The sequence below is a fragment of the Solanum lycopersicum genome, chromosome 2, assembly GCF_036512215.1.
Source record: "Solanum lycopersicum chromosome 2, SLM_r2.1".
NCBI classification, from domain to species: Eukaryota; Viridiplantae; Streptophyta; class Magnoliopsida; order Solanales; family Solanaceae; genus Solanum; species Solanum lycopersicum.
Genome location: NC_090801.1, coordinates 55,718,114 through 55,737,950, shown reverse-complemented (window position 1 = coordinate 55,737,950; position 19,837 = coordinate 55,718,114). Strand labels below are relative to the sequence as shown.

Here is a 19,837-nt window from a genome sequence, read left to right as displayed (position 1 = left end):
AATTAGAAAAGGGTGTGATATACCTCACAATTTCATCATTTGAAGATTGATATTTTTTTGGTTATGAAAGTGACTTATATAGACCCATACCATTATACAAACGGTTCACATATACCTTTACACTCTAACAGAAGTGAAAATATTAATTTTTTAAAAAAATAATATATAATCCACATGGTATATTTATTCCCCCTCACATGTATATACCATATGGATTTATATATATATATATATATTATATTTTTAAAAAAATTAAAAAATTAAATTAATTTTTTTTTAAATTTCGTTAAAAAAATAGGTACATGTAAGCCATTTATATAACACCAGAAAAATATATGAGTCAGTTTTATAATGAAGAATATATCAATTTTACATCACAAATTTAAAAGATATATTTGACCAAAGAAGATTTATAAATACCATGTGAAACAAAAATAAACAGATACCAAAAGACAAAATAGAGATTTCAATTTTGATTGACATCATTTACAACTAAACCACTTCTATTCATTTTTATTTATTAAAAAATAAAAGTAAAGGTGATAGTGTTGCTTTCTCTAGTAGTTCATTAAAAAATTAGTCCTTTATTTTTTTTTCTTTTGTTTGGATTTATAACTTTGAATATTTCATGTAAACCTAATTTTTTTCTCAATATGTTTCTTTTTGAAAATTTAATTTTTAAAAACCTTTTACTATATACTTATCCTTACGTTCATTTTTTTTAATTGTTCAATATTGACTTGACACATTCTTTAAAAAATAATAAATAACACGACAATTTTACTATATCTCCTTCTGGAAATAATAAATTCAACATATTAGGAAATGAACAGTTATCTTTTAGTTTTTCAAACTGAATGAGTAAAAACAGACAATGAAACATCTATTTTTAATATCATTGACAAGTAAAAACGGACGAAAAGAGTAACACTTGGACAATAAAAAACTATATCAAGTGGATATTTATTAGAGGAAATGCTTATTAGTAATTCTTTAAGGCAAGATACTGACAAATTTATTAGAAGGCAAGTAAACTACCATTCTTCTTTAATAAATTTTGAAGTCCCTTATAATATAAGACCTCTCATGCATCCTAAAATTTAGGCAAAAAATAAAGCATATGTTGACTTTTTTTAAAAAAAAAGTTTTTAGTCTTTAAGTTTTAGACTCCCATGAATACAACTAGCCACTACTTATTTCCACAAATCTCAATTTTTTTTTTCATTGTTAATAAGAGATTGCTCATTAAGTCACCTACCAAAAACTTGCTTTTTGGGGAAGGAGAAAAATGAAAGAAATGGAAAATGGAAAAAGCTAAAGTAAAAGAAAAAGGAAAAGGTTAATAGGACAGAATTAACAACACTTTTTGGTCCCTCGATTATTGATAAATTTTATAGTTTTTTTACGATATCTGTCTAAGTATATTTAATCTTACATTAAATGAAATGCGCACTTTTGATTTCTTTGTTTTTGCTTATTCACAAATTTATCATACTGATTAACCATTCCACCGTTTAATTACTCGTATATTATGTTAAATTTGTATTGTTACTCCATATTTGAGAGAGTAATATAGTTCTAAAAAGAAGTTCAAATATATCATATTTCTTCGATAAAAGGACCAAACTCATTTTATGACTATGGTGTCCGAGTCGGCTTTTGCTCACCTCGATTAATTCTATAGGATATCTGTCGTATGCTACTAACAGATATAACGTAACAATATCCACCAAGACTAAAAAAATATATAAAAAAATTACCTAATGTTATTTTTTCTCCACTAGAATCTTAACTTGAGACCTCGTGACTCTTAATCACTTCGTTGACGACTAGGTCAGTCAGATTTTCCTCCCCATTCTCTTCCAACCCAAACAAAAGGACTATATATTTTTTCTTTGCCCCACTGTCTTCCCCATTTCCTCTCCCATTTATTACTCTCTTTCCCATCCTCCAAACATGGCATAAGGTCTAGAAAATTTTGAATACAAGGCCTCTCATTTACACAAGAAAGGCTTATGGCTTCTTCAATCTCTATGAATATTCTTTTTTCATTCATATTACTATTTTCAGCTTCATGTGTTGTTTCATATACAATTCAAGATCAATTCTACCAATGTATTACACTCTATTCGGATCGTTCGATCCCTTTCTCCACAGCTTTCTTCACTCCTACTTCCAATGCTACTTCATTCAACTCTGTCCTTAAATCCACTGCCCAAAATCTAAGGTGTTTATCACCTTCTCAACAAAAACCTCTGCTTATTTTCACTGCTTTGATTGAATCTCATGTTCAAGCAGCAGTTATTTGCGCGAAAGAGCTAAAAGTTCAGCTCAGAGTTAGGAGTGGAGGTCATGATTATGAAGGCATATCTTATACATCAGAAATGAAAAGATCAGTGCCTTTTATCATGCTTGACTTAGCTAAGCTTCGTGCGATTAAAGTGGACATTGAGGACAACAGTGCATGGGTTCAAGCTGGTGCGACGATTGGTGAAGTGTACTATAGGATTGCAGAAAAAAGCAAGACACATGGTTACCCTGCTGGCCTATGTACCAGCTTAGGAATTGGTGGTCATATTACTGGAGGAGCTTATGGTCCTATGATGAGGAAATATGGTCTTGGAGCAGACAATGTTGTCGATGCTCGGATTGTTGATGTCAGTGGCAGAGTTCTTGACAGGGCCTTAATGGGAGAGGATTTGTTTTGGGCAATCAGAGGGGGTGGAGGAGGCAGTTTTGGCATAATCTTGGCTTGGAAAGTTAGACTTGTTCCTGTTCCATCAACTGTGACAGTTTTCACAGTTCCAAAGACACTGGAAACTGGTGCAACAAAAGTCTTACACAAATGGCAACATGTTGCACACAAGATTGATGAAGATCTCTTCATCAGAATCCTCATAACTACAGTCAATTCAACAAAGGGGAAGAAAACAGTGCAAACAGCTTACCAAGCTTTGTTTCTTGGAAAAACTGATAGGCTTCTTGATGTGATGAATCATAGCTTCCCTGAATTGGGATTGACACAAAAAGATTGTGTCGAAATGAGCTGGATTCAATCAGTCATTTACATTGCTGGTTATCCAAGTAACATTAAACCTGAGTTCCTACTTCAAGGGAAGTCATTATTCCCTGCAGTAAACTTCAAGGCTAAATCGGATTTTCTCCGTGTACCAGTTCCAGTAACTGGACTTCAAGGGATGTGGGAGAAGTTTTTACAAGATGATTCACCTATGATGATATGGAATCCCTATGGAGGAATGATGGGAAAGATATCAGAATCTTCAATCCCATTCCCACATAGAAAAGGAGTCATCTGCAAGATACAGTACTTAACAGCCTGGACAGATGGAGACAAGAAAACTGCAGATAAACATATCAACTGGATCAGAGGACTTTATGAGTACATGGGCACTTTTGTATCCAAGTACCCTAGAGAAGCTTATGTGAATTATAGAGATCTTGATCTGGGTATGAACAAAAATGCCAACTCAAATATCTTGGAAGCTAGTGTCTGGGGGAAAAAGTACTACAAGAACAATTATGACAGGCTTGTGCTTGTCAAGACTAAGGTTGATCCTGATAACTTCTTCTGGCATGAACAGAGTCTACCAATCCTTCCATTCAAAGTTGGTCAAGATGGGAAAAGTTTGATTCACTGAAGAACTGCATTTGGCTTGATGGTGTATTGTAATATTTAAGGAAAAAAGTAAAAATAAGTTTAAGTTTTGCTTTTCATTTGGTTTCATGACATGTAATGTATTGTAGCAGAAGTTTGTATTGATATGAAATGTGAAACAAATTTGAGGAACAACAACAAACCTAGTGGGGTATGACGAGGGTGGGTGCACGTAGACGACCTTCTCTCTACCTTGTGAGGGTAAGGTATATCAATGAATTCAAGGAACTACATACAAAACTTACATGGAGAAGGATCATAAAACCCAAAAAGGATCCACTTCATTCTTACAGCATAAATGTCATGTTTGGTGCTATAGGATTATAGTTGAGAAATACAAATTGGTACCATAATACATACTATATTTTTAATTCTAAAAGCGAAATTTGTACAAGGATCATATAAAAGTTGTCCACGTTCTTCATCAAATTCTTCGAAGAGAGGCCAACCTCTTCTCAAGTTCCTCGACATCTGCAGCAGTATCAGAACTGCATTCACATGGGAAGAATTGTTAGGTAGACTTAACATGTTCCCAGAAGAACTAGGAAGGATATTCTTAGGAGTCCATATTAACGCCAATAACAATTATAGAGGAATTCTAGATTGGGTTCAGTACAAGAATCAATCAAACTTTATAGTCCCGTAGGTCAAAGGAGTCCGCATGATCAGAAACACAAGGAGAGTATAACCAGAGAACAGAAAGGAAGTACTGTTGAGAATTGACTGTGACAGTTTAATATGGAAATGCAGAAGAAACGTAGCTCGACACATGTAGACACACAAAAATCCAACTCAACTACACAAGAAAATCCATGTATGGCGTGTGATTTAAAACAGTTCCACATACCTAGGGGGGGCAACATTTTCAACTTTCTTCGATGCAATCCGGCCTTTTGGAGCTGAAGATAACTGCCAAAATAAAAATCAATAATGAATGAACAGCTCGTGAACTAAAGATGAGGAAAGCAACTGATTATACGCTCAACTATCCTTAATCCGAAATCTACCTGTGATGCAATGTCCACACCAATCTCGTCAAGCACCTAAACATGAAAACACAAATTAGAATAGATGACTAGAAAAATACAATTAGGAAACTGACTAAGCCTGATGAGTAACAATTGAACCTGGTTTGTAAGCTCCTCAGTTTCTTCTTCAGCTTCATCTTTATCCAAAGTCTCATCAATGGATTCAGACATCATCTCAATCTGGAAAAATCAGATGGCTTCATTAGTATGCTTAGGCTGAACTTCACATCAAACTGAAATGTTTGCCTTCAAGACGTTGCATTTGTCCACAAGTACAGAGAGCTTATAGCATGAAGTAAGTCCATAATGTGAAGCATCGCTTAGAAGGATGAAAGTGCTTACTGTCATGTCCAACTGTGATGACTGCTTCTGGAATTCTCTGATCACTTTAACTTGTTTTGCAGGTGCCATTTGCTGAGAAGTAAAAACACAAGAATAAACCAATTGGGGGGCTTTACCACCTTAATAATTAAATGGTAGCACAAACGCAAACAAAATGGATGAGTATCAAAAGTTTTAAGGATTAAAAGGAAAAGAGAAAAGAAACTCACAACAACAAATAATCAGTACCTTGTTCATGGCAGACATCGCTTTAGTTGCACCTTTCATTCCAGTAGACATAGAGGTGCTAGCATATAGTGCCTACAGAAGAGAAAAGAAGACACATATAAGATCCAGTAAAAATTTCAATTACTTTTCATACACAATAATAATTGGGAGAAAAGGTTGACCTGTGTATGAGTTGCTACACCCCTAATTTGAGCACGACTACCTTGCAAATTGACAATTTGTTGCCGTAACCTCACAAGTTGACGAGCTAGAATTTTGGTGGCTGCCTGATAAGTCAAAGTATGTGAGCAAGATTTACTTTTGAGGGAAAAAAATGGCTTATAGCAGATGCGATGAGTTCTTTACTCACCCTTTTTTCAAAAATACCATTCATTTCTCACCTGGATCACAAGTATAATTATCCATGTTTACCACCAAAGCTTTAACTGAATCAAGTTCTCAATGAATATCCAAGCCTTTAATTAGCCTTGATTCAAACTTGAGTCTTATTACACCGAGTAAAATCAGTGTTTCAAAGACCAACTGAATAGAGTCTTCAATATATTTGTAAGCCTTAGCGAGCATTAAATCAAGTTACTACATTCCTTTCAAGTAGAGCTCCTTTTTCAACTCAGTCCTGCCTGCTCGATAGCAAGTGCTTCGGGCACTGCCTTTCTTTTCAACAACTCAGTTAACTGCCTCGTTTCAGCCTCTCTTTCTCTATTTTGAAACATTTCCAGCTAACATGGCTCACCCTCCCTCATACAAGCATTTAATGGTAAATACATAAACTAATACATATATAAATTTTGTGAATTGTTTGTTGGTGAGAGAATTCAGAACATTAAGAATTTAAAATTAGTTAAACTATGTTGGCTCTAATTCTTCCGATGTCTTTCGAATTCTGATAATTCCCTATCAAATAATCTTTCTCTAAGGTTGTGACTATGCATGAATTCTTCAGAAGGGCAACGATTTATGCAATCTGAGAATGGCTCATCTCTCAAGAGACTGTATTTCAAATTCTGATAAACAAAAGAATCATCGGGATGCAAAAAGTATGCAGTTTCCAATGCAAATAAGCACCCACTAGAAGCCATTATCTATTAGAATGATCACAATTCCAAGTAAAGTAGTCAGGAAAAAAGAATTAATTTGCAAACACTTGCCTCGTTTCCTGTTTTGGCTGTTTGCTTGATCTCTGCAACTAACTTTTTCTCCTACGAGATAGTCAAATAAGAAGTATATAAGTTCACAAGTAAGTAGATTCACACAGATGAAAAGATGATTATTGAAAGAATACTCTGAAGTTCTCGTGACTTAAATTTCACAAGAATACTCTGAACTTACTGAACAAACACACTTGCCTCATGTATATGAACATTTTCCTAATAACTTACCTCCATTTGTAAGGATGAGATCTCCCGTTCGATGCCTAAAGTTATACATGAACAAAAACGGAGACGAATTAATGAAAAGTAAAAACACCAAATAAGAAACGAGGAAGCCAATGCAAGTTATCATAATCAAACCCATTATATAACAACACAAAAGATAACGTGGATCAAAATGATAATGATCTAAAGAAAAAATAAGAATAACATCCAACTATGATACATTCTGGACAATGATTTTCCAAAATTGTTTAATACTTTTTGCATTCTCCAACTGCTTGCTTGTGCAAATGACAATGATGTGAAATATACTATTTTTTATAAAATAAATTTATGACAAGGGAAGCCCACAGCCGTAGGAGAGGTAACCTGCACCAGGAGCTTGACCTAGAAGGCAAACCCCTTTCTTTCGCTGGCAAGGGGTTTCGAACTAGAGACCTCCAACATGGAAGTCCAAAAGCTCAAACCACTGGGCCACCCCGAAGGGTAATGATGTGAAATATACTAGAATGGTGTAAAAATGATGATAGTTCAAAATATAAAACCTGGAATATGTAATTTGTTTCCTCATTTAGCAAACAGCTGACCCCTGATAGCTTTATCAAAATTAAGAAGGAGACCCAACAATGACACCAAAAGTAAACAAAAGAGTCAATAAAACCTTCAAGTACTTGAGTTCATACAGCCAGTCACTTGCAAAGGAAACAAGTACCTCTAGATTTTACCCAACATAGCACTTCTTCCAACTCTGTGAATTGTCCAGGCAAAGCAGGTTATATTGTTTCACAATGCACCTGAACTACCTTTTAGTCCCAAAAACTAATTATACCATTTTTCCTAATATCATATCCTGTTATGAAGCAACAGTGCCATAGAGAATTGAAATAGAAGGTAATAGAGCGGAGCCATCCACCTATTCTACCTAATCCTTCACCGATATTACATGACTTTGTTGTCTAATTACTAATGAACGTTCAACCAGTATATCCTCAATAAAAACTTTCACATAAAAATGGAACCTTTTCACTATCACTCATCCTTGTTATTCTTATTGCAAAGTAGAAACTATGAAGAACAAAGGCACAACAACCTTAACCTAATATTTCCGAGGGGTTTCCTTTAGTTGATATACCTAATAGTATTTCAAATTCCAAATATCGAAGACCGAAATTTCCACCAAGAGCGATTCTTTTTCTCTCTTTGCCGGAGCATATATTTCTAGACGTCCAAACAAATTAAGCATCTCTTGCTTAACAAGGAAAAGATCATAGCATTCGATGTACATTTAAAATCAAACTAAAAAGAATACAACCACTATTATAGCATCCCCAAAAGAAAGATGTTTATGCATAACACGAACAATGGGCATAAGCGCCTATGCATTTGAGATCCAAAATGAGCTTACAGAGTATTATTTCTAAATCAAATAATGCGAAGCTACTCTTTCATAAAACAAAACTAAATCAAATTCTCAGCTAGTGAGTCATGTACCTCTGGTAGCAACAGCCATTTCCCTTTTGCTGGTCCTCAATGCTTCTGTTAATCAATTACAAAAAAAATTCACCATAGATCATAACTCCAAACACAAAATTAAAAAAAAAGGGGGCAAAAATCTTACCTTTTGGTGAAGTCTTCTTCTTGAAAATGCTGTTCAACTTCTCCATCTTCTTTTGTTAATGATTCTTGAACCCTAGAATTTTCTTGAAATGGAAGAGGAAAAAAACCCTAATGGCTTTTGAAGAAAAGCTGAATCATGAAAATGGGTGATTAAAAATGGGTTTTTTTTCCCTTTGTTTTTTGGAATTTTTGTGAGAAAGTTAAGCAGGAGTGGCAATTTTTTAGCGGCCGACTTGTACTTCTAGGGGAGCGTGCAGTGGACTGGACTCTCCTATTTCCCACTATCATTATATCTAACGGACACCAAATAAGTAGCCGTTGTGAGCAAAGGAAATGACCAAACTACCCCTCTCTAGTTTGATATCGCAAAGATCAAAAGACAATATTGCCCTTGTTTTGTTGCTTCAGAAACGAGGAAAATACGTATAATACTTTGGGTCTCTAAGGGGTCGTTTGGTTACTGGTTAAAGTTATATAGGGTTTAGTTAGTTATGCTAGAGTTTTGTTATGCAGGATTTAGTTATGTTGAGTTTAATTATGTGGATATTAGCTATGCGGATATTAGTTATGTAAGTATTATTTTTGTTACGTAGATATTATAATATATGAATTTTTATAATTGAATATTAAATTTGTTGTAAGTTATTAATATATATTATTTACAAAATAATAATATATGCTAATAAAATATGGAATATATTGAATAATATATAATGCTAATATTTGATTAACATATGTACCGTCAAAAAATATACAATTTAATTTTAATATTAAAAAAATGTTTATATTTGCATAAATAAATAAAAATGGTAAGTATATAAGAAGAAATGAAAATAGTCCATATATAATAGGAAAACAGTAAAGTTGTCAATTAAAAAATAAAATAAATTTATAGGGTAAATGTGTAATTTATCATTTTAATACATGTATAACTAATACCCACATAACTTATTTCACCTTCTACCCTGCATAACTTTACACATAAATTCCCTCATAAATTGTGTTGGTACTAATTATGTAGGACTACAAAAATGCAACCAAGCACCGTATAAATTAATACATGAATAACTTTTATACAACATCTAAATTCTTACCAACCAAACATGATATAAGTTATGTTAACTTTTATACCTAACACAAAACTTCTACCAAACATAGTAAAACTAATGTAACTTTTAACTTATACAATAACCAAACGATTCCTAAATGATTAATTTAGTGGCACAAATGATTTTCTAGTTTCTTATAAATTAATATATATATATATATATATATATTAGATCTTTATTTTATGTATATACCAAAAAGATTTTATGCAAACCCCTCACTGAATTTTTGGTAAATATGTGTTTTGAATTTAAAATTGATATTAATTTAAATAAATTATAAATGAGTAAGAAATCTCATTCATCAAACAAAAATCAGACTTATCAAACTAATAATTGAAATCGAAATTGAAACAAACAAATCGACTGTACCGTTAATATAACACTTGTTGAAAGCCAAAATCAAAATAATAAATCAAATTATAGTCTGTTTTTAATTGTATATTTTTTTTTATAATTATTCTTAGTCATTTATTCATTTTGACAAATCAAGAAATGATAATTTTATTTATTAGTATATTCTCAATTAAATAACTAATTACTTTGAGAAATGTAAATCTTTTCATCTATTTCATAATTAATATGGGTAAATTGATAAACCCGCTATCATATTAATAATTTTATTAATAGCTGTGTCAATTTAAAAATTGACAAGTAATATTAGGAGTGGAAGAGAAAGAAAAAGGAAAGTGACATTTTCCACAAAGAACTAAACATAAAATGACCACTTTAATTCCTAATGGCAACTCTGTTCCTCCATAGATTGAAAAAAAAAATAATAAATGAAAGGAATACAATTTCCATCTTTAAACAGAAACACCTTTATAATCTTCTTTTTGATCCATTTATCAATATTTTCACCATATTTTGCCATATCCATTAAACAGAAAGAAGCTCAACAGCAAGTAATTGGCTATGGTTACTCAATCAAATCTGTGGCTATCACTGGAAATTCAATTTTTGCTAATCTTCAACTCATCAGCACTTCTTCTGTTTTTGGTACTGATATTCACAATCTTATCCTCATTGCCAGGTTATTTTTCTTTACCTTTCTTATTTATTTTGGATCCGAATCTGATATTACTATTACTCGCCTGATATAATCGGTAAAATTGTTATTATATGTAAATTATAAAGTTATTATTATATGATTAAAAAATCGGGGTTGAAATTATGAAGGCAATCTTTTTCAGAAATATGGGATAAAATTGTTAACTAAAAAAATTAATATAACAAATTAGAAGGTAAATTCTTGTCATTGTGAATAACGTCACAACATAGAATGATTGATTGACGTTGACGTTTTATTTTTGAATGTAAATATCAAATTTCAATATTGAGTTAATATATTTTCAATTGATAATAGGTATTTGTAGATTAGTTTAATATTGAGCGTATTTTAATATAAATAAAATAAGAGTTATATTATAAAATTTGCCAAAAAATAATAATTCAAGTAAATAATATAATATATATAAAAATACTTATTCGCTTATGACATGAATTTTATATAATATAGTAAAATACATGTCAATTAATTGTGATTAAATAAAATAAATTATTAATTTAAACATATATCATAATTAAGTAAAATGAATTATTAATTTAAACATATATCATGCATTGTATTGCTTTGGTTTGTGCAGGTAAGTTTTAATCCTAATATATAGTTATGAAAATTGTAATTTTTTTTTTTATCATCTATATATAACTTCTTCTTTTTTTAATTTTAGTCTTATAATAAACAATATTTTGTTTAGTTAATGTAAATAAATTAACTTTATTAAAAAAATTGTTTAATTTGTTTTTTTTTCCCTCGTTACAGTTTGGAAACAAACGATCGTCTCCGAATACGAATAACGGACGTTAACCACCAACGATGGGAAGTGCCGGAAGAAATTCTCCGCCGTCCACCACCGCCATCGCCGCCGTCAACTTCCAACTCCTCATCAGAAAACCACTTCCCAATTACGCTCTCTAACCCAAACTCAGACCTAGAGTTCACCCTTCACAACACCACCCCATTCAGCTTCACCGTCCGCCGGCGATTCACCGGGGATACTCTTTTCGATACTTCGCCGGAGAACGAAAACCCCGATACATTCCTCATATTCAAAGATCAGTACATCCAGATCTCCTCGGCACTACCAACTACCAGAGCTAACCTTTACGGGCTCGGAGAGCACACTAAAAGCTCGTTTAAGCTTACGCACAACCAGACTTTGACTCTATGGAATGCCGACATTGGAAGTTCCAACGCGGACCTTAATCTCTATGGATCCCATCCTTTTTATATGGACGTCCGGTCGTCGGATCCGGCGAAGGAAACGGCCGCCGGAGTTAGTCATGGGGTTTTGCTTCTGAGTAGCAATGGCATGGATATTGTATATACGGGTGATAGAATTATTTACAAGGTAATTGAAGGGTTAATTGATTTGTATTTCTTCGCCGGACCTTCGCCGGAAATGGTGGTGGATCAGTATACTCAGCTTATTGGTCGTCCTGCTGCTATGCCATATTGGTCTTTCGGTAATGACTCTCTTTTTCCGTTTGTTGTTTTTTTCTCGTGCACACCTCGACTAATTCCACTTTCTTTTTTTGTTTGTTGTTTTTCTCTTATGCACACCTCAACTAATTCCAAGGACCTATGCCATACATGGATAGAAAGGCATTGAATAGAGCTTAAACTATTATCTATGAGCTTTTCTTATGTAGGTTGCATTGCTCAACATAGATTACAAGTACCACTAGTTCTTAGTTAGGACAATGGAAGATGGTTTTTTTTACAATAGTGGTGTCCAGGCCAGCTTGTGTATACCTCGACTAATTTCATAGAGTATCTACTACCTCACACCAACGTAGATACTGGTCCACCAAGACTTAGACATATAAGAAGAAATCACCTAGAGTTTTGTCGGATCAGTTGTTTGTGAAAGGGAAATATGAAGTAAAATTATATAAAGGCATATTGTTCACTATACGTTGCCTCATTCGCAAAGACGACATTGCTTTGAATATTGTGCTGAGCTTCACATGTGGAAAGTGAGCCAAGAAGAAATTTAGGAATGCTAGATTCTTCCGCCCCTGTCATTCCTATACTGATCGAAGTTGAAATTGTCTTGTTCGATTCTCAGCTTCTACCTTCATTCTTTAGGAAACAACTGTTACACATGAAAATGCTCACATCTCAAAGTAATGGTATTGATTATGTGATATGGTGTAGGATTTCACCAATGCCGGTGGGGTTACAAGAATATTGATGATGTTGAACTGGTAGTGGAAAGTTATGCAAAGGCTAGGATACCGCTGGAGGTTATGTGGACTGATATTGATTACATGGATGGTTTTAAGGACTTCACACTCGATCCAGTTAACTTCCCACTGGAGCGGGTAAATTTTTTTCTCAGGAAGCTTCATCAGAATGATCAGAAATATGTACTAATAGTAGATCCAGGTAACTGGTCTCCGTCATCAAGTTTTAACAATTTAACATTTACCTAGATAAATTAGATACGAGTACGTCTCATCATCATGTAACAAGTGTTATTTTGTTTGTCTTTCTTTTTACCGCAGGAATTAGTATCAACAATACATATGACACCTATAGGAGAGGCATGGAAGCAGATGTCTTCATAAAACGCGATAATATGCCCCACCAAGGGGTTGTTTGGCCAGGGAATGTTTACTATCCTGATTTTCTAAATCCAGCTACTGAAGTATTTTGGAGAAATGAAATTGAGAAGTTCCAGGATCTCGTACCTTTTGATGGCCTGTGGCTTGACATGAATGAATTGTCAAACTTCATTACTTCCCCTCCTACACCATCATCCACCTTTGATGACCCTCCGTACAAGATAAACAACTCTGGCGATCACTTGCCCATCAACTATAGAACAGTTCCAGCCACTTCAACACATTTTGGTAATACAATAGATTATAATGTCCATAACCTTTATGGATTACTAGAATCTAGAGCCACCTATAGTGCTTTGGTTAATGTCACTGGTAAAAGGCCATTCATTCTTGCAAGATCAACTTTTCTTGGCTCTGGCAGATATACGTCACATTGGACTGGAGACAATGCTGCTACATGGAATGATTTGGCATACTCCATTCCTACTATCTTGAACTTTGGATTGTTTGGAATTCCAATGGTTGGAGCTGATATATGTGGTTTTTCAAGTAACACTACTGAAGAGCTTTGCCGCCGCTGGATTCAGGTAAATTCATGCTTGGAGTTTTGTCAACAATGCCGCCTCCAATCTCTCTTTCTCCCCCTAAAGCTTTAACTTTTCACCAATGTTAAATAGCCATGAAATGTGTTGTTTTTCAAGGAACACTGTTGCATTATAAAGTTCAATGAACCAGAGTTATTCGTCGTCTTAAATAGTATGCTTTAAAATTGTGTTTAAGAAAAGTTAAAGCATGTGTCTATCTCTCAGTTTGACCAAATCGTTAGTTTGATACCGTAGAAGAAGAATTTTATCATAATATTAGGAGCTCTCTTCGTCTTTGACTTCTTTGTAATGAGAGAGATTGGCTTTATGCAGCTTGGAGCATTCTATCCATTTGCAAGAGACCACTCTGCTAAGGACACAACCCCCCAAGAGCTCTATAGTTGGGATTCAGTTGCTGCAGCGGCCAAGAAAGTCCTTGGGCTCCGATATCAGTTACTTCCGTACTTTTATATGCTTATGTACAAGGCACATACAAAAGGGACTCCCATTGCACGACCCCTCTTCTTCTCTTTCCCTCAAGATGCCAAGACATTTGATATCAGCACGCAGTTCCTTCTCGGTAAAGGTGTCATGATCTCACCTGTACTTAAGCAAGGAGCAACCTCTGTTGATGCATATTTCCCTGCTGGAAACTGGTTTGACCTCTTCAATTACTCTCGCTTCGTGAGTTTGAATCAAGGAACATATCTGACACTTGACGCACCACCAGATCATATAAATGTACACGTTCGTGAAGGGAACATATTGGTCATGCAAGGGGAAGCAATGACAACACAAGCTGCACAGAGGACTGCATTCAAACTCCTTGTCGTGCTGAGCAGCAGCGAAAACAGCACAGGAGAACTATTTGTGGACGATGACGATGAGGTGCAGATGGGAAGAGAGGGAGGGAGGTGGACGTTCGTTAAGTTTAACAGCAATATCATTGGCAATAAAATTGTGGTTAAATCAGAGGTTGTGAATGGACGGTACGCGCTGGATCAAGGATTGGTCCTTGAAAAGATGACATTATTAGGTTTGGAAAATGTGAGAGGATTGAAGAGCTATGAGCTTGTTGGATCACACCAGCAAGGGAACACAACAATGAAGGAAAAACTTAAACAGAGTGGACAGTTTGTTGCTATGGAAATCTCAGAGATGTCAATACTGATAGGGAAAGAGTTCAAATTGGAGCTATACATCATTACTTAAACAAATGAATTGTGTTATATAAGCTTGCTGTATGAAATTTTCTCACACTATCAATGCCGTTTAATTTATGATATTATGTTCTTCCTATTTTTACCAACTTACCTGTTAATGTTTATACATGTGATTGATTACCTTGTTTCTTTTTGTATATTATATGGTTGAATCTCCTTTCTGTTTGGCTTAAACCTATCCACCTGACCCCATGATTAAGGTATTAAGATAAATCATACAGCTATATACAAGTTCACCGTTACCTTAACCAAGCAAGGAAGAACAAAATTCAAGAGTTCATACAAGAACAATGCGTCGCGGTCATTTCAACCATCAGTGAAGGAGAGTGCCATTATCCGTCACTTTGTCATACTACTTAGCCATAAAATTATCCATATGAAAGCATAAATGTGCTAGAATATCCTAGAAGAGTTCTTGAAAAACCTTAAAATACTCTAGTTTTATAGAGAATTCTAGAAGAATGATTTATTTATTGATATGCAGGGACTTAAAATACTCTAGTTTTATAGAGAATTCTAGAAGAATGATTTATTTATTGATATACAGAGACTTGTGTTAGTAACTTTTATTTGCATCTTAACCCCTAGATGTACAGTATAAATAGAGGAAAATTCATTTATAACTTGAAATCAAGTAAAACAATCTTCCAATCAATATAAAAAGTATTTTTAGAAATTTTCAGGCTTAATTGAGTTTATATTAAGATTCGTGAGTAAGTTGTCAACTGTCGCATAAAATGTTTAGTTGAAGTCTTAGTCTGTGACATTAGGCACATTAAAAAGAATCAAATTTGCATTTGGTAATAAAGGGTTAAGTAAACATGTAATTAAATAAATAAAAATATAAAACTCTCAATAATTGGAACCTTATTTCAGAAAAACGTCACAATTTCTGCCTATAATAAGTATGATAAAATCTCATTATCTTTTTATTGGATGTTATCTCAATGGAAAGAGTTAAACCTATAATAAGTGTGATAATCTCATTTTTCTGTTGGATGTTATCACAATTGAAAGAGTTAAAATTCGAAACACAATATTAATTTTATCCGAATAATTAATATATCCTTTTCACAAAAAAATTGAAAAACTTCATTGATTTTACGATAATATTCTATGTTATTTTCTTTTATGCATATCATTTGATTCTTTAAACCCCATTTAAATCCCAACTACAACTAATAATATTCACTAAAATTTGATTAAAATTGTCCTTACTTATTCACAAGTTTCATTGAAAATACATTAAACTTAGTATCATTGAAAATACATTAAACTTTTTCAATTGTTTTAAAATTCTAAAAAAAATTATTATTTATAAGTTACGCGTTTACACTATAAATAATAACAATTCCTGTATATTCTGTAATACATATCTTTTTAATTAGAAACTCCTAAAACTAAATAGTCATAAAGAACAATAGTTGATTGAGTTCTTTCCTCACCAATTGTGCAAATACCCTTATTTTAACTAATTTGTCATTTCTACGAGCAGAAAGAAAAAGAGAAGCCACATTGAATTTTGTTTTTTTGTCTTAGTTGTTTATTTTTTTCTATACGAATAATTGAGAGTTTGGCTCTAAATTGGATCTACCGACGCTGAGCTGCGAAAGCATTGGGAGCGAACAGGATTAGATATCCTGATAGTCTATGCCGTAAACGATGAGTGTTCGTCCTTGGTCTACGCGGATCAGGGGCCCAGCTAATGCGTGAAACACTCTGCCTGGGGAGTACGATCGCAAGACCGAAACTCAAAGGAGGTTAATGGCTGATTTAATTACTTCTTTAATTTTTATAAAGTGTGAGATCTTTTTTAGTTATTGTCAATTTTCATTAAATTTATATACACTATACAATTTTAGCTTTAATCGTTGATGAGTTTGATCCACCAATAACTCTACATAGGCAAAATGTGTGGTGCATGTGATGTGTATGATTAGATATACCTCAACTTCAAAAGCTTTCAAAAATGAAATGGTGCAGTTCTTTTATCATAGAATGTAGATCAAAGAAAGTGTCATAGTAGGAAAGTTGCGGTCCATAATTCTCCATTTGTCTGAAATTAGAGTTAATTAATGTCCTTTTCACGAAATAACTATTAGAATTGTTGATAATGATAATGAGGTCATCTTCAACTAAACTTGTCATCAAGTATTATTACGTTACAAATGTATTTTTTTTTAAAACGTGTGAAATGAAAAATATGATACAATTGTATTAATGTGAATATGTTGAGACATTTTTTTTCTTCTAAAGAAATAGACGTTCTTCTCTGAAACTTACTACACTTCATAACAAATTATATTGAAATTGATATCATTCCATTCAGTAGGATGATGAAGAGTTCATAACAATGAAGGCTTATAACAATGAAGACTTAAAACTCTTGCAAATATCTAAACTTTGACATAAATGTCTAACCTTATGAACTAAAAATGATATTTATAAACAAAAAATGGTGGAGCTAATGAGAATCATTTTTAGTTTATAATGTGCCATGTGAGATGTCAATTTTTTTTCTTTCACTCTAGCGTAGAATGAACATAAATGACAAATAAGTTTACAATATAGATTATAATTTTACCTTAAAAGTATGTGATTTCTATGATTTAATATATTGTTTTTACATTGAATCTACTATGAAATCATTGCTTGGCTTTTTTCAAGTTCATCTACGGGTACTTACTATTTAGTATGATTTCTCAAATATAATACGATTTCAATTAAATAAGATTTTATATGCATGCACTAATATTGTATATTTTGTTATTTTTAAAAGGAAAATGATGCTTTATTACGAAAAATAAATAAAATTTCATTATATTTATATTGATATCGAAGAAATTAAGGGATTATTGATCAATATGCGAGATACAGTAAAATATTCATGATTATATTTGAGATTAAAATTAAACATAACCATAATTTTTTTTTACTTTTTCTCAGAGTGGAACTGTAAAAAACATATTTGATTATAAAATTTCGAAGAGCAACAAAAAAAAAAGTATTCGCCCTTTTTCATTTAAAATTACTCAAAAAACAAGGGGTCAAAACCAACTCCAATTATATGCATGGCCGAAGACTCAAACTAAATTTTTTTGAAAAAAAAACATATTTCATATACATGCTTAATTTGACGTCAATTGACAACTATGGTCATTAATTTTAGATATGCACAAGTAGAAACTTGAATAAAATTGAGAAAATGAATACATTCGTCCTACATGACACCTTACATGACAAGTTTGTATCGTACATGTAGGGGTGATAGTTTCAGTTCACAAAAGTGAAATAAAATCATTTTGCCCATATTAAATTATTTGGATCACTCATATTTTTTGTCTTTTTCTTAAATGTGTTAATATAGTCTTCAGCCTATTTAAGCTCATACAAATATGGACAAAATGAGTTACCATGAGAATCGATATTCAGTTCATATAAGTGACAAATGAAATAATTTATTTTTAATATTTGTAAAAATAAAAAAATTAGGAATCAGTTGGTGAAAGGTGGGGCCCCGGAAGGGGATGAGTGTTTGCGCGCACGGAGGAGGGGTAATTTCTTTGTTTTTGAAAAACAAAAAAAATTTAGCGTTAAATTGGTGGAAGGTGGGGTTGAGGGGTTAAATTTTTTCTTTGGAAAATTTTTTTTTTTTGGAAACAAAAATTTTTGTAGGGGTAGGTTGGTGGAAGAGTGATGTGTGACAGAGCGAGGGGGTAATTTTTTTTGGGCAACTTTCACATATAGCAAACAAAAAAATCATATTTGTATAAAATAGCAAACTTTGCATAATTGCGTTCCATAGCAAACATAAAAACTGTATAATTCGCTATACATATAAAAGTGTATAATTCGCTGGCCTAAATTGTATAATTCGCTGGCCTATTTCGCTGCAATTGTATAATTAGCTTTGCATACAGTTGAATCGAATTAAAATGTATGTATATTGCATAATTATAAGTGTATAGCAAGAAGATATATGTTTTTCTCGCTTTATACAAAAACAGAAACACAATATATACACTTCTGTTGTATAAAGCTAGAAAAAATTGTATTTCACTGCAATTGTATAATTCATAATTGTATAATTCTTTGGCCTTTTTCTCTGCAATATTTGAAGTAAAATGTTTGTAAATTATATAATTAAGTGTATAACACGAAGATATACATTTTTGCATGTGTATATACAATTTTCTCTCGCTTTATACAAAACAGAAACAGAAATTATACACTTCTGTGTATAAAGCGAGAGAGGCGAGAATGGAAGAGTGGCGAGCGAGACTTCTGGGAGAGAGACGTCTGGCAAATTTTTGTCAATGTTTGCTATGGAGCACAATTAAATCAAACCCTAGCTATTGAATTTAATTTAGGTTATTAGTTTGCTATTTTATACAATTTTCCCATTTTTTTTTAATAACAAAAACTTTTTAGGGTAGGTTGGTGGAAGATGCAGGAATAAATCTTTTTTTTTTTTTTGAAAAAAACAGATTTTTTTGGGAGCGTGGGGTGGGGGGTTCGGGAGGGTGCAATTTTTTTTTCTTTTCAAAAATAAAAAAGATTTAGGAGTAGGTTGATGAAAGGTGGGGGAATGATGCAGGAATATTTTTTTTTTTTAAAAGACAAGATTTTTTTTTGGAGGGGGCGTTTTGGGAGGGTGTAATTTTTTTTTCGAAAACAAAAAAAAATTAGGAATAGGTTGATGGAAGGTGGAGGAGGGCTGGTTGGGGTCTTGGGGATGCCCGTAGAGAGGGGTAAATTTTTCTTTTTTGAAAAACAAATTTATCTAAATGATTTAGAACTGTTTTGCCTAAACCATATTTAACAAATTCATATTTACTCATATTTTATTTGGAATGATTGTAATCCAACAATTTTTTCTCAATCCATATTCAACCCATCCAAAATTCGATCCAATTCAATCATTTGCCACCCTTATCTATATGACATCTTATGTATATTATGCCATGTAGTTTAAGTTAAGAATGTATTATTTTCTTATACATTCAAAATTGAAGGACATATTTATT

The 19,837-nt window shown here is 32.8% G+C and overlaps 3 protein-coding genes across 3 annotated transcripts; 2 read left to right on the top strand and 1 right to left on the bottom strand.

Annotated features, from left to right (window-relative positions):
• Positions 1-1,822: 1,822 nt before the first annotated feature.
• On the top strand, positions 1,823-3,818 carry LOC101265606 (monolignol oxidoreductase AtBBE-like 15). Its single transcript, XM_004233134.5, has one exon. It carries the CDS (start codon positions 2,016-2,018, stop codon positions 3,657-3,659), a length of 1,644 nt encoding a protein of 547 aa, XP_004233182.1. The 5' UTR covers positions 1,823-2,015; the 3' UTR covers positions 3,660-3,818.
• Positions 3,819-3,935: 117 nt separating this feature from the next.
• Positions 3,936-8,726, bottom strand: LOC104645908 (vacuolar protein sorting-associated protein 2 homolog 2). Its single transcript, XM_069293539.1, has 11 exons — positions 8,266-8,726; positions 8,139-8,183; positions 6,654-6,688; positions 6,419-6,473; positions 5,436-5,536; positions 5,275-5,346; positions 5,047-5,118; positions 4,804-4,884; positions 4,684-4,719; positions 4,524-4,585; positions 3,936-4,164 (listed from the first exon to the last, which is right to left on the bottom strand). The coding sequence occupies exons 1-11, from the start codon at positions 8,309-8,311 to the stop codon at positions 4,101-4,103; spliced, it is 669 nt and encodes a 222-aa protein (XP_069149640.1). The 5' UTR covers positions 8,312-8,726; the 3' UTR covers positions 3,936-4,100.
• Positions 8,727-10,071: 1,345 nt separating this feature from the next.
• LOC101264994 (alpha-glucosidase-like) lies at positions 10,072-14,896 on the top strand. Its single transcript, XM_004233132.5, has 5 exons — positions 10,072-10,403; positions 11,196-11,899; positions 12,594-12,824; positions 12,944-13,590; positions 13,921-14,896. The coding sequence occupies exons 1-5, from the start codon at positions 10,153-10,155 to the stop codon at positions 14,797-14,799; spliced, it is 2,712 nt and encodes a 903-aa protein (XP_004233180.1). The 5' UTR covers positions 10,072-10,152; the 3' UTR covers positions 14,800-14,896.
• The last annotated feature ends 4,941 nt before the right edge of the window (positions 14,897-19,837 follow it).